This window comes from Erythrolamprus reginae, chromosome 6, assembly GCF_031021105.1.
Source record: "Erythrolamprus reginae isolate rEryReg1 chromosome 6, rEryReg1.hap1, whole genome shotgun sequence".
Classification (NCBI taxonomy): domain Eukaryota; kingdom Metazoa; phylum Chordata; class Lepidosauria; order Squamata; family Dipsadidae; genus Erythrolamprus; species Erythrolamprus reginae.
Genome location: NC_091955.1, coordinates 1132541 through 1146757, shown reverse-complemented (window position 1 = coordinate 1146757; position 14217 = coordinate 1132541). Strand labels below are relative to the sequence as shown.

Below are 14217 nucleotides of genomic sequence, written 5' to 3'. Positions count from 1 at the left end.
CCCAAGGCAAAAAACCAAACATCACAACGTTGTGTCAGTCTTGACGACACCTACAAATTTAAGGAGAGGCGTTGTTTTGAGTTTCACCTTAAGGAAAGGACTTTTGACGGACTGCTTTCCACCTTTTTTCATCGGGATGTGATACTGACAAACCATGACAACAATGACAACAACGACACAAGGCCCCCTGGAGTGAAAATGGAACAAGTTGCCCACCGCAACTTGATTGTGGATGCTGTTTGGAGTTTCAAGGGAGGCTATGACTTCCCAAGGTTGTATCTGTCACAATCTATCAACTCGTAGCCTCCTCATTAACTCCCTGCCTCTGGTTGTGTGTGTGCTTGTGCGATAGCAATTTGGAGTGGCTCATCATTAAAGGAGATACCTCATTACCCTGGCCACCTGGTTTTATTCCACAGTGCAGCCATTATGTAAAATAGAGACATCAACGATGTTAGGAAAGGAAGAACAGCCTTAAAAGAGGATTAGCACCAAGACGATAATGTTGACCCTGAGTTTAAGGTTGATCCCCTTCCTCTTCCCACTAGAAAGGAAGACTACTACTCATCTGCAACCTAGGAATACCACCAACAAAGATTGTTCTTTCTGTGCCAACTCAGGAAGCTCAAACTGCCTCAGGAGCTGCTGATCAAGTTCTACAGAGGAATCACTGAGTCTGTCATCTGCACCTCCAGAACTGTCTGGTTCGGTTCTGCAACCTAACAAGACCGACATGGACTTCAGAGGAGAATCAGAACTGCAGAACAAAACAATGGCTGCCAACCTGCCTTCCATTGAGGACCGAGTCAAAAAGAGGGCTGTGAAAATATTGACTGACCCCTCGCATCCTGGACACAAACTGTTTCAACTCCTGCCCTCAAAACGTCACTACACAACACTGCACACCAAGACAACAAGACACAAGAACAGTTTCCCCCCAAATGCCATCACTCTGCTAAACAAATAATTCCCTCAACCCTGTCAAACTATTTACTAAGTCTGCACTACTATTACTACTAGTTTGTTCTCATCATTCCTATCATCCTTTTCCTCCCACTTAGGACTGTATGACTGTCACTTGTTGCTTGTATCCTAAGATTTTTATTAATATTGATTGTTTCTTCATTGCTTATTTGACCCCTGTGACCATCATTAAGTGTTGGACCTCCTGATTCTTGACAAATGTCTCTTTTTCTTTTATGTCCACTGAGAGCATCTGCACCAAAGACAAATCCCTTGTGTGTCCAATCACACTTGGCCAATAAAGAGATTCTATTCTATTCCATTCCATTCCATTCCATTCTGATTTCTTATTGTATTATTCTATTCTATTCTATTCTACTCTATTCTACTCTACTCTGTTTCTATTTTAATTCTATTCTTTTCCATTCTACTCTACTCTGTTTCTATTTTAATTCTATTCTATTCTATTCTACTCTATTCTACTCTATTCTACTCTACTCTACTCTACTCTGTTTCTATTTTAATTCTATTCTATTATATTCTACTCTATTCTACTCTACTCTATTTCTATTTTAATTCTATTCTATTTCTATTTTAATTCCATTCCATTCCATTCCACTCCATTTCATTCCATTCCTCGTTGACGGTGGGGCCGTGGGTGACCGTGCCCCCTTCAATGGGCTGCATGAGAAGAGGCTGCTCCTCAGATTGACCTTCAGAAGGCCCAGGGGTGGAGTGAAGCGGTTGGGAAACTTTTCATTTCCTTTGTAATTAGAATTTGATGGCTGGAATAAATTAGCTCACAACGCCGCCGTCTGCCTTGTGTGCAACCTATTTCCCCAACGCAAATAAACTTTAAATGAAACGACTCCCCCCCACAAACCCCAAGGCCTCCACACTTAACATTTCAGAGGGGGAAACTTGGGAATTAGGGAATCAAACAGGGGGGATTTCTTTCCCAAAACCACAGTTGAATCATGATTATTCTTCCCCCCTTTTAAACCTTATTAGTTAAACCCCCTCCCCACAATAACAGAAAAAAAACCCCTGTCCAAATTTTGAGGAAACCAACTTGAATGCGGCGTTTGAAACGGAATAAATCCTCCCAAATGCAACGTATTTGTACAGAACCCTAGAAGATTGACGGCAGAGAAAGACCGAATAGACGAATGAATGAAAGCATGTGGAAGTGCTAATCCTACTTATTCTTCGCAGCAAGAGGGCAGCAAAAGACACCGAGCATACCCAATGCTGTCAAAAGCGAACAAAACAATATTAATTACAAATAAAAAAAATACATTTTACTATTTAACTACCAAGAGTGAGGAGCCTTGATGAAATTAAGCTACTTCCATTGCAAGACATTGGAAGAGTTTCAAGGCTTTGGAACTTAATACTTTAAGAACTGTCTCAAAAGCCTCCCAACCAATTTTATATCCTTCCCATATTCCAATGAAGGAAATAAACAGGGCGGCCCTGGAAATACTTGGTATTTCTCTCTCTCTCTCTCTCGCTTGGCTTTTCCGAAGGGATCATCGACTCCACCAAGCTGTTTTTAAGCTGCAGATAAATCTTGGGCTGTCACCAAGTGTGACAGTGACTCATTCGTTGTTGTGTCTAAGTTCATTCACACATGATACTTCAGCATTTTAGGTACACATGTAAAACGGGGATGAAAGTTTGATACTCCCAACCTGCCTTCCATTGAGGACCGGGTCAAAAAGAGGGCTGGGAAAATATTGACTGACCCCTCGCATCCTGGACATAAACTGTTTCAACTCCTCCCATCAAAACGTCGCTATAGAACACTGCACACCAAGAAAACTAGACACAAGAACAGTTTTTCCCACATGCCATCACTCTGCTAAACAAGTAATTCCCTCAACACTGTCCAACTATTCACTAAGTCTGCACTACTATTACTACTAGTTTTTTCTCATCATTCCTATCACCCATCTCCTCCCATTTATGACTATATGTCTGTAACTTGTTGCTTGTATCTTTAAGATTTTTATTAATATAGATTGTTTCCTGATTGCTTATTTGACCCCTATGACAATCATTAAGTGTTGGACCTCATGATTCTTGACAAATGTCTCTTTTTATTTTATGGACACTGAGAGCATCTGCACCAGAGGCAAATTCCTTGTGAGTTTAATCACTCTTGGCCAAGAAAAACTTCTATTCTATTCTATTCTGTTCTGCTCTGTTCTGTTTTACTCTACTCTATTCTACATTCTATTCTATTCTTATTCTTATTCTATTCTCGTCTATTCTACTGCAGCTTTAATTATTTTATTGTTGGATGCAGTTTTATTTATGTACGCCACCCAGAGTCCGTCTGGAGTTGGGCAGCTTATAAATCCCATAAAATAAATAAATAATACATGAATGTCCAAGTGGGGATCGACGCTCCTTAACAGGGTTGACCCACATACTAAGCCCTGTTGGCCTTGTTTGCCATCTGGGATCTTTCATGGTCAACTGAACCATGCTGCTTAAGAATAGAATAGAATAGAATTGTTTATTGGTCAAGAGTGATTGGACACACAAGGAAATTTGTCTTTGGAGCAGATGCTCTCAGTGGACATAAAAGAAAAAGATGCATTTGCCAAGAATCATGAGGTCCAACACTTAATGATGGTCATAGGGATCAAATAAGCAATCAGAAAACAATCCATATTAATAAAAATCTTAAGGATACAAGCAGCATATGGTCATAAGTGGGAGGAAAAGGATGATAGGAATGATGAGATAAAAATAGTAGAAATAGAAGTGCAGACTTAGTGAAGAGTCTGACAGTGTTGAGGGAATTATTGGTTTAGCAGAGTGAGGGCGTTTGGGGGAAAACTGTTCTTGTGTCTAGGTGTCTTGGTGTGCAGTGCCCTGTAGTGATGATTTGAGGGCGGGAGTTGAAACCGTGTGTGTCCAGGATGCAGTCAATATTTTCATTTCTCCCTTTTTGACTTGTGCAGTCTACAGGTTAAGCTACAATTCTGAACCTGGCCACCGTTGGTGCAAGCCAGCATTCCAGCAAACCCATCGCGACACACACACAGAAGGCACAACCACCACCTTAAGTTCCCCACGTCTGTTTTGTATTCTGTGTCGACACCCATTGTCTCAGGCAGACACACACACCTCAATCCAGCAGAGAGCAAAGACCCGTCGCCTGTCACATCATTTCGCTTCTCAGTATTTTGCTCCACTGAATCATTTCGAGAGCAATCATGAAACCTCGAGGGGAAAATGATAGAGCAAGGCTGCCGGTGAATTCTTTCATTGCGGAAATACGGAAGGGTCAAGCCAAGGAGAAAGACTGAAGCCACCGATTCCCCCCCCCCCCTTTGAAAGGGGCGTTAACGATGCCTTTAACATTCATGCAAGATTTCATGTCTTTCTTGCAACACCTGTCGAAAATCAGACGAGAGCACCAATCTTGGGGAAGCACCTGGACGTTCAGAGACTAATAGTTTTTCCATTTTTGGCAACAAATACTCTATCAGTATTTGTTGGAGAGTTATGGAAGGGCGGGGGATAGTTTAAATACAGTAGAATGGTGATTAGGTCATGGATGGCTGGACCTGAAGACGCTAATACTCCCTAAAGTTCCTAGGTGCACAACTTGGTGAAATCAAAGCTGATAAGAAATATTTGACCACTGAAGTTATTCCTATTAAGTCCAGGAATAGATAAAAAGATAGACAGATGATAGATAGATGGATGGATAGATGGATAGGTAGATGGATAGATAGATAGATAGATAGATAGATAGATAGATGGATGGATGGATGGATGGATAGATAGATGGATAAATAGATAGACAGACAGACGGACGGATGGACGGACGGATGGATGGACAGATGGATAGATGGATAGATAGATAGATAGATAGATATAGATAGATAGATAGATAGATAGATAGGAGAGATAGATAGAACGATAGATAGATAGATAGATAGATAGATAGATAGATAGATAGATAGATAGATAGATAGATAGATGACTCTTCTGTTATCCTGGGATTTCTTTGTGGTTTCCAATCTATGTTTTTAGACGATTCACCCCTGCTATGCTTTTTGAAATGACCGAAGGCCCAACGTGCTCTACTTCCTAATGCACTAAGCATGTTTTTTCAACAGCCCCATCACTATTCATAAGGAATCCTTGGCACTCCAAACCATTCTATCCATGTGCCATCTTTCTTAACATGGACTTGTATTTATGCCTTATTCCTCAGAGCTCCTCGCTGTTTGTAATCTGCCTTTCATTACTTGTATGGTTCTGTGAGTTACTTTTGGAGAAACCTGGCTTGGTTCCAGAGGGTTTCTTTATTTTGTTTGTTTTGTACATATTGGTGGTATACAAAGATATAACAATGTTTATATACATAATACTAGTGAGAGAGAAACATTAGGACAGGGGATGGAAGGCACTTATGCAGGCCCCTCACTGACCTCTTAGGAATCGGAAGAGGTCAATAGTGGACAGTCTAGGGGTAAAGTTTTGGGGGTTAGATGATGATACTACAGAGTCTGGTAGTGAGTCCCATTCATCAACTACTCGGTTACTAAAGTCGTATTTCCTGCAGCCGAGTTTAGAGAAGTTTACTTTAAGTCTGTATCTGTTGTTTCTACCATATTTCAATATTTCTATTCAGTTGCGAGTCTTTAAAGTTTGCTGTTTTTCGACAACTATAAAGTTGATGCATCTTGAACAAAGGAAGATCCAGAGCCCAGGAGACAATCATTCCTAGTTCTTTCTTAGGCGTGAAAGTCCTTTGAATGACTTCGGATCAATCTTGGCCTCCTCCCACCCAACATAACACAGACCGTTATAGTGAAAGAAAATAGAAGGCAAGAACATTATGTACACACCTTGACTGACACAAAATAAAGGAAGGATGCAGTAAAGGGCTACCAGAATTTTTACTACCACACTGTGGCCATGGCTTATTTTGTGGATGTGGCTTGATGGTCATGTGACCTGGTAGGAGTGGCTTGTCAGCCATGTGACCAGGTGGGAGTGGCTTGACAATCATGTGACTTGACCAAGGACTTTCCAAGAACCTCAAAACCATCCCCATATCAATGGACTCAAAACAAGCAGGTCATTGAATTCTCCCACATCCTAGAACTGAGCAGATATAGAAGAGGGAAATGACAGAAACATCTCACTTAGAATTTGGAAAGCACCTTTTGAGCATTGTCGCAAATGTGCCTTCATGATTATAATGTCCACTCACAAAATAATAACTTACTCAAAGGCAACAGTCTAAAGTGCTCCTTGCTACTTTCACAGCCTAAGTGAACATCCCAAAATGCTCCATCCCACATCTTAACCCTCCTTCCTGCCAACTACCAAACAAACTCAAGGTTTCTGGCAGAACCTTAAGTTTCAAGCATTATCCATTTTATTTTTCTACAGCAGGGATCCCCAAACTTGGCAACTTTAAGACTTGTGAATTTCAACGCCCAGAATTCTCCAGCCAGCGATGAAGACCCCTGTTCTAGAGAATACGAGAGCCATTCGGAAAGGAGGGGGAGGCAGAAACCCAGATAATGTAGAATTAATTCCAGATCTGATCTCCTGATACTTTTCCTTGACACTTTTGTTTGTAGCAGAATCGCTGGCTTTGGGGTTTTTAAACACTTTCGGGAAGAACGCAGAGGCTGCCCTAAGAAGACGTCCAGCATTTGCCTTCAACATCTTTCGGTGCAAACTGGGTGCTCGGGGGTAGAGCTCCATTTTTGTTACCTCACTTAGGACTGTATAACTGTCACTTGTTGCTTGTATCCTAAGATTTTTATTAATATTGATCGTTTCTTCATTAAGTGTTGTACCACATGATTCTTGACAAATGTCTCTTTTCTTTTATGTCCACTGAGAGCATCTGCACCGAAGACAAATTCCTTGTGTGTCCAATCACACTTGGCCAATAAAATTCCATTCCATTCTATTCTATTCTATTCCACTGCGCTCCCCTCCCCAATCCGTGCAGCAGCCCACCCCTGGAAGCATGTACCCTGAGTTGCAATAAGACCACTCCAGGGTGTATTTTTTGATGCCAGGCTCCATCTGGTATAGAGTAATACTTTAAAGGGACTACAACAGCAACCGAGGGGAAAAATAAGATTGTATTCAGCTGCAATTCTCAGCTGGTCTCTATGGCACAGAAAGGGGGAGGACTTAAGAGGGGTTGTTGTTGTTGTTGTTGTTGTTGTTGTGAGTTTGTCTGGGGAGATTGTGTGCCGCAGGCCAAAGACCCCATTTACTTTCTTACCTGAATGGAGTGGTTACCATAGAAATGGTCTTTCAAGATGTAGGGTCTTTTTTGCTGGAAGTTCAGCCAATGCCATTTCCTTTGCCCCTTCCTCCTTGAAAAGGGGAGAACGGGCAGAGTTCAAGAGGGAAAATAGGCCCAGCCAACTTTTTCTTTCTTTCTCCTTTCTTTAAAAAATGGAGCTACTGAAGTAAAGTGGCTCATTTCAGGAAAAGAGTTTGCAGTACAAACCCCAACTCCACTCAAAACAGAAACTGGACTTACAATCTTGGGTCTAGAAAGCTTAGAACTAAGACGCCTTAAGCATGACCTAAGTATTGCCCACAAGATCATACGCTGCAACGTCCTGCCTGTCAACGACTACTTCAGCTTCAACCACAACAACACAAGAGCACGCAACAGATACAAACTTCCGGCCCTGTTTCCTCCCGGGAGATTCCTAGAGAGGCCCCACGGAGGCTTCTCCCCGCCTTTTCCGGTGACAGTTTCGGAGGCTTGGGTTTGTAAGTGGAGAATGGTTGTTGAGAAGTGGCAAAAAAATCTTGAAGACCCGGTTCTTATCTAGAAAAGTTTGTAAATAGAGGCGTTCTTAAATAGAGGTTACACTGTACGTCCTTGTTGAAGGACTTTCTTTCCAAAAATGTTTTGACCTGGATAAAAACGATCATTTTCACAGTCAGCTTTCACTTTAAAATATAGTTCACCGCAGGTCCTTTTCATTACAAAGGATGGATGGGTCTTTATTTCTGAAAGTTGGCCTTTAAATTCATTTGATTTAATGCTTTACTTATTTTGCTTTGGCTCCACTCTTGTATATTCCTTTGTCAAGCAAAGTTACACACAAAATAAAAAGTTCCAAATAAAATATGAAAAACATCAATATTTTTAGCCCTTATTGAAGGCTTGTTTCAGATTTGCCATTTTTTAGGTTCGCCGTTCACTTTCGTCCAAGGAAACACGGTCCTCGTACTTTTACAATATCTCAAAATCCTTACGTCTTCGTTGAGAAAGATCTTGGAAAGTACGAAACACTCTTGACTAGCGACTTGGTGCCAATCAAGGGCCATTGAAAGAAAGCCAATCTGTAGCCCAGTTTTTTCTGACCCTCTTAGCAAATGCTGCTTGCTTTTGAGACAAAATTTTACTTATTTTTATTTATTTGTTTTGTCAAGCACATATTGGTAGTATACAAAGATATAACAATGTTTAAATACATGATACTAGTAAGAGAGAAACATTAGGACAGGGGGACAAATTGCACACTGGTGCACTTATGCACGCCCCATACTGACCTCTTAGGAATCAGGAGAGGTCAACATTGGAGAGTCTAAAGTTTTGGGAGTCAGGTGATGATACTACAGAGTATGGTAGTGAGTTCCATGCATCAACTACTCGGTTACTAAAGTCGTATTTCCTGCAGTCGAGTTTGGAACGGTTTACTTTAAGTTTGCATCTGTTGTGTGCTCGTGCGTTGTTGTGGTTGATGCTGAAGTAGTCACTGACAGGAAGCAGATGATTTTATGGGCTATGCTTAGGCACACTGGAAATAATAAACAGCTCAGAGAAACGGGGGCCTTCATAAAGCCCTTATGTCATTTCTAGAACAAGAATGGCAGCTGTTAAAATAGAAGATGTTTTTGCTCCAACTCTGTAGGAAAGCAGCTTCCTGTTTTGTGGTTACTAAAGTTTTCGCTAGAACCTTTGGAAGGTTAGCTAAAAACACAAACTTGTATTAGCTCACATGCGGCTTTCTCTACGTGCAAATTTCATTTTCTTAACTCATCGCTTATATTTTTAGTAATGTTTTTAATGGCTACTGGTGGTTCGCGGTGACATTTGTTATTTTAGCTGTTTGCTGTCCTTTAAATGTTTGTTTGGCTAGAAAACAATATTTTCCGAAAATCTGGATCACCCCCAAATGGTTTAAGGTAGAGAAAAACAACTCCTACCCTCAAAACATTGCTACTGCACACCAAGACGACTAGACACAAGGACAGTTTTCCCCAAACGCCCTCACTCTGCTAAACAAATCATTCCCTCAACACTGTCAAACTATTTATTAGGTCTGCACGACTATTACTACTAGTTTTTTCTCATTGTTCCTATCACCCATTTCCTCCCACTTAGGACTGTATGACTGTAACTTGTTGCTTGTATCTTTAAGATTTTTATTAATATTGATTGTTTCTTCATTGCTTATTTGATCCCTATGACAATCCTGAAGTGTTGGACCTCGTAAGTCTTGACAAATGTCTCTTTTATGTACACTGAAAGCATCTGCACAAAAGACGAATTCCTTTTGTGTCCAATCACACTTGGCCAATAAAGAATTCTACTCTACTCTGCTCTACTCTACTCTATAGTTATTCTGTTCTGTTCTATTCTATTCTATTCCATTCCATTCCATTCCACATTCTTCATTCTTCTTCTCTTCTCTTCTCAACATCTTTGAGATAGAATGACACTTTTTTTAGCATTTCCCTGGAAAGTGGGCAGTGACCCATCCCACAGATTGTCTGGAATTAAGGAGACATTTCCTAGCACTGAGAAAAAAATTCACCAGTGGAACAGACGTTGCCTTCAGATGTGGTGGGTGTTTCATCCCTTGAGATTTTAAGGAAGAGATTGGACAGCCTCTTGCCTGGAGTGCTGTAGGGTCTCCTGCTTGGTTGGACTAGATGGCTTCCAAGGCCCCCTCCAACTCTGTTATTCTGTCACTCTTGTTATCTGGATCTGGATTTCTTTGAATGCTTAACTTTCTCTCCCTTGGCTAACTTCTCCCGAAAACAAACTCTTCCTACACAAGAGACAGAAAAGGCTCCATCTGGCCCCATCTCTACCCATCTACCTGCCTCTTCTAATCCTGTCTATTTCCCTCCGAAGCGACAGCTGTGTTTGTTTTCTTGACATTTCCTTGGATTTCAGTGGAACTGCTGGCTACCTCTTGATTTATAATGCCGGGCCTCAAAATAGAACGAAAAGGCATTTGCAGTTGTTTGTCTCGGTAATTTAATCAACAGAAGCTGTTGGCTTTGTCTAGTTATGTTAAGTTCTCCCTTGTCTCAAGATAATCTATATATCTACAGTATTTCTCTCTCTCTCTCTCATCTTATCTCTCTCATCTCTCATCTATCTATTTATCCATCCATCCGTCTTATTATCTATCATCTATCTATCTATCTATCCATCTATCCATCTATCCATCTATCCATCTATCCATCTATCCATCTATCCATCTATCCATCTATCCATCTATCCATCTATCCATCTATCCATCTATCCATCTATCCATCTATCCATCTATCCATCTATCCATCTATCCATCTATCCATCTATCCATCTATCCATCTATCCATCTATCCATCTATCCATCTATCCATCTATCCATCTATCCATCTATCCATCTATCCATCTATCCATCTATCCATCTATCCATCTATCCATCTAATCTATCTATCTATCTATCTATCTATCTATCTATCTATCTATCTATCTATCTATCATATCTATCTATCTATCTATCAATCAATCATATCTATCTATCTATCTATCTATCAATCATATCTATCTATCTATCTATCTATCTATCTATCTATCTATCTATCTATCATATCTATCTATCTATCTATCTATCTATCTATCTATCTATCTATCTATCTATCTATCTATCTATCTATCTATCTATCTATCTATCCATCCATCCATCCATCCATATCATCTGTCTATCATCTGTTTATCTATCTATCATTCAAAGCAGTTGATTCTTACTTCCCCTCAATCTGCTTGAGCCAAAGAAGGGGCTAAATGAATGGGAATAAACCAGAACCGTTTCCCAGGGGAAGCAAAGGAAGAGGCGGAGGGCTTTACCTGTGAAGTTAACTTTGAGTAAGTAGTCTTTGTACAGCTTCCGGCCGTCCAGGTGCTTCATGCTGTCGCAGAGTTTGGTCGTGTTCGGACACATTGTCCTCTGCATTTTGTGCAAGGCATGGGCCATGGCGTAGACCGCGTTGACGACAAACATGATCTTGGACTCTTGTTCGTAATTGGAGCTGTTGATGGACAGGTGCTTGTCACACACCTTTTTGTGGGCCTTCCCCTTCTGAAGGCTGCACTGGAACTTCTGCTCCCAGAAGTCCTTAAACCAGGGGTTGCGGTGGTTGGTATGAGGGGTGAGGCTCTGGAAGTATCGGTCAAACTCTTTGACCGGATGGGAAGTAAGCTCTAGAGTGATAGCCCCATTGGCCACGTGTTCGTTGCCCTTGACCACGAGCCGTCACTGGCCACCCAGGTAAAGGAGACGTTGAACCGGTTGGCCGCGGCTATGAGTTCCCGAGAATCATCACTACGCATGAACAAGACCACCACCCTGGCGTTGGGCTTCTGGAGGAGCTCTCGAATGACACTGTCGTAGGACTTCCGGATGTTGGACCGGCCGACTTTCTCGGAGGTGGCGATGCAGATGTTCCTCAGCCGGGCTTCTTGCTCAAAGGCTTCGATCCCCGTCTCTCCATAGTCTCCTTCCGAGGCCACCGTGGACACGTACGTCCAGTTGAAGAAGCGCAGGATCTCGGCCATGGCTTTGGCTTGGTAGAAGTCAGGAGGCACCGTCCGGGCGAAATAGTCGTACCGGGATTTATCGCTCAGTTTGGCACTGGTGGAGGCGTAGCTGATCTGGGGGATCTGGAAGAGCCGGAGCAAGTTGGCCACCTGGGAAGAAAGGGAAAAGGGCGTCAGGATACAGGGAAGATCCACTCGTCTCCCACAAATGGATCCAGACTTTTCTGAGTGATCTGAACTTTTCTAGATGGTTCTGGGGATATCTAATATGATGAGCCATGAATTCCTTCCTTCCTTCCCTCCATCCTCCCTCCCTATTTTTTCTTTCCTTCCTTCCTTCTTCCCTCTCTCCCTCCCTCTCTCCTTTTCTCTTTTTCCTTCCCTTCCTTCCTTCCTTCCTCCTTTCCTTTTTCTTTCCTATTTCCTCCCTCTCTCCCCATCCCTCCCTCCCTCCCTCCTTCCTTCCTGCCCTCCCTCATTTTTCATTCATTCCTTTCATCCCTCCCTTTTTCTTTCTTCCTTCCTCCTTCCCTCCCTTCCTCTTTTTTCCTTCATCCCTTCCTCCCCCTCTTTTTCTTTCTTCCTAACGCCCTCCCTCTCTTCCTTTTTTTCCCTCCTTCCTCCCTCCCTCCTTCCTGCCTTCCCTCCCTCGCTTCCTCCTCTTTCTTTCTTTCTTTCTTTCTTTCTTTCTTTCTTTCTTTCTTTCCCTCCCTCCCTCCCACCAAAATTTCAGATTTAGAATAGAAGAAAGATAAGTGACATACCCATTGGAGAAGAATGAATGAATGGGTAGGAATCAGAAACCCAATACAGGTTTTAGACTCTGGCTTGTTAATGAAGCAACAAAGCAAAACTTGGTTTATCAAAGATAATTCATAACCATGTACTTTCTTCTTATAAAATGTCTATTTATTGTATTCCCCCCCTTAGCAGCAGCAAAGGGGAAAGTGGATAGAATTAAATGGACCCTTATTGTATTCAGAGACCATAAATTAGTTTACCATTTTGTACAAACCCAAGCATTGAACTTTGAGAATCAGATATTTCTTGGCTACAATGCAAATTATTGATTACATTCAATCAATGGTTGCTCAATGAACTATTAGAGTACAGTGTTCCCTCTACTTACGAACTTAATTCATTCCATGACCAGGTTCTTAAGTAGAAAAGTTTGTAAGAAGAAGCCATTTTCCCCATAGGAATCAATGTAAAAGCAAATAATGCATGCGATTGGGGAAACCCCAGGGAGGGTGGAGGCCCTGTTTCCTCCCAGGAGATTCCTAGAGAGGCCCCACGGAGGCTTCTTCCCGCCTTTTCCGGCCCTGTTTCCTCCCAGGAGGTTCCTAGAGAGGCCCCAAGGAGGCTCCTCCCCGCCTTTTCTGGCCCTGTTTCCTCCCAGGAGATTCCAAGAAAGGGCCCACGGAGGCTTCTCCCTGCCTTTTCCGGCCCTGTTTCCTCCCAGGAGATTCCTAGAGAGGCCCCACGGAGGCTCCTCCCCGCCTTTTCTGGCCCTGTTTCCTCCCAGGAGATTCCTAGAGAGGCCCCATGGAGGCTTCTCTCTGCCTTTTTCGGTTACAGTTTCGGAGGGTTGGGTTTCTAAGTGGAAAATGGTTCTTGAGAAGAGGCAAAAAAATCTTGAGCATCCGGTTCTTATCTAGAAAAATTCGTAAGTAGAGGCATTCTCAGGTAGAGGTACCACTGTATATACTCTGTTTGGACTCAGATGTCGAATATTTAAATAACTATATCTGCATTTCTACAGATGTGAGTGTTAAATCTTTTAATTGCATCACTGGGATATAATAAGGTTTTATCCCCTGTAAAACTGGTTCTCTCACATTCTGTGCCTGCAGGGAAATAATTGAGACCAAAATATCCTGCAAAAAAAAAAAAAGAGAAATGAAGTGATGGCTGTTTAAAGTTGCCTCCTGCCATATCCATCTTGAAAATCACCCTGCAAAAAACCTCCTGAATATTCATGGCAGGTTATTAAAACCCTCCAGGAAGATAAAAGCTTGGAGAACTTCGTGATGTCACCAGCAAACAGAGCAAGGAGACGAGAGGCCGATAATCCTTATCCTGATCGTATCGACACTTCTCATCTGGCCATGTCTTCTGGCTATTGGACTGAAGGATGTGTTGTCAGGTGAGCTGATGAGCCCAAAATAACAACTACGGAAGCCGGAGAATTAGTTTTGGTAATTCTCCATCTGGGCCTTCTTTCCTTCAAACATTCTTGGCCTGAAGAAGGCCAGTAGCAGAAATGAAAGTTTTGGAGGTCATTGTTGTGAGTGGTCCACGCCCGGCTCAGAGGGTCATGGATTTCTAGGACCAGGAAATGGAGGAGTACTGGCATCATAGGCACCCAAGTCTGAGAGTGAAGGGGAATTGGAGATTGAGGAACCACCAGAGAC

The 14217-nt window shown here is 42.1% G+C and overlaps 2 protein-coding genes across 2 annotated transcripts in view; one reads left to right on the top strand and one right to left on the bottom strand.

Moving 5' to 3' along the window:
- The window catches only part of ELAPOR2 (endosome-lysosome associated apoptosis and autophagy regulator family member 2), a 399643-nt gene that overhangs the window by 56321 nt on the left and 329105 nt on the right, over positions 1–14217 (top strand). The window lies entirely within an intron of this gene.
- Positions 1–14217, bottom strand: part of GRM3 (glutamate metabotropic receptor 3) — a 28985-nt gene that overhangs the window by 6083 nt on the left and 8685 nt on the right. The window contains 2 exon segments of the mRNA XM_070754651.1: positions 11114–11515; positions 11518–11953. Coding sequence (XP_070610752.1) covers positions 11114–11515; positions 11518–11953 — 838 coding nt within the window.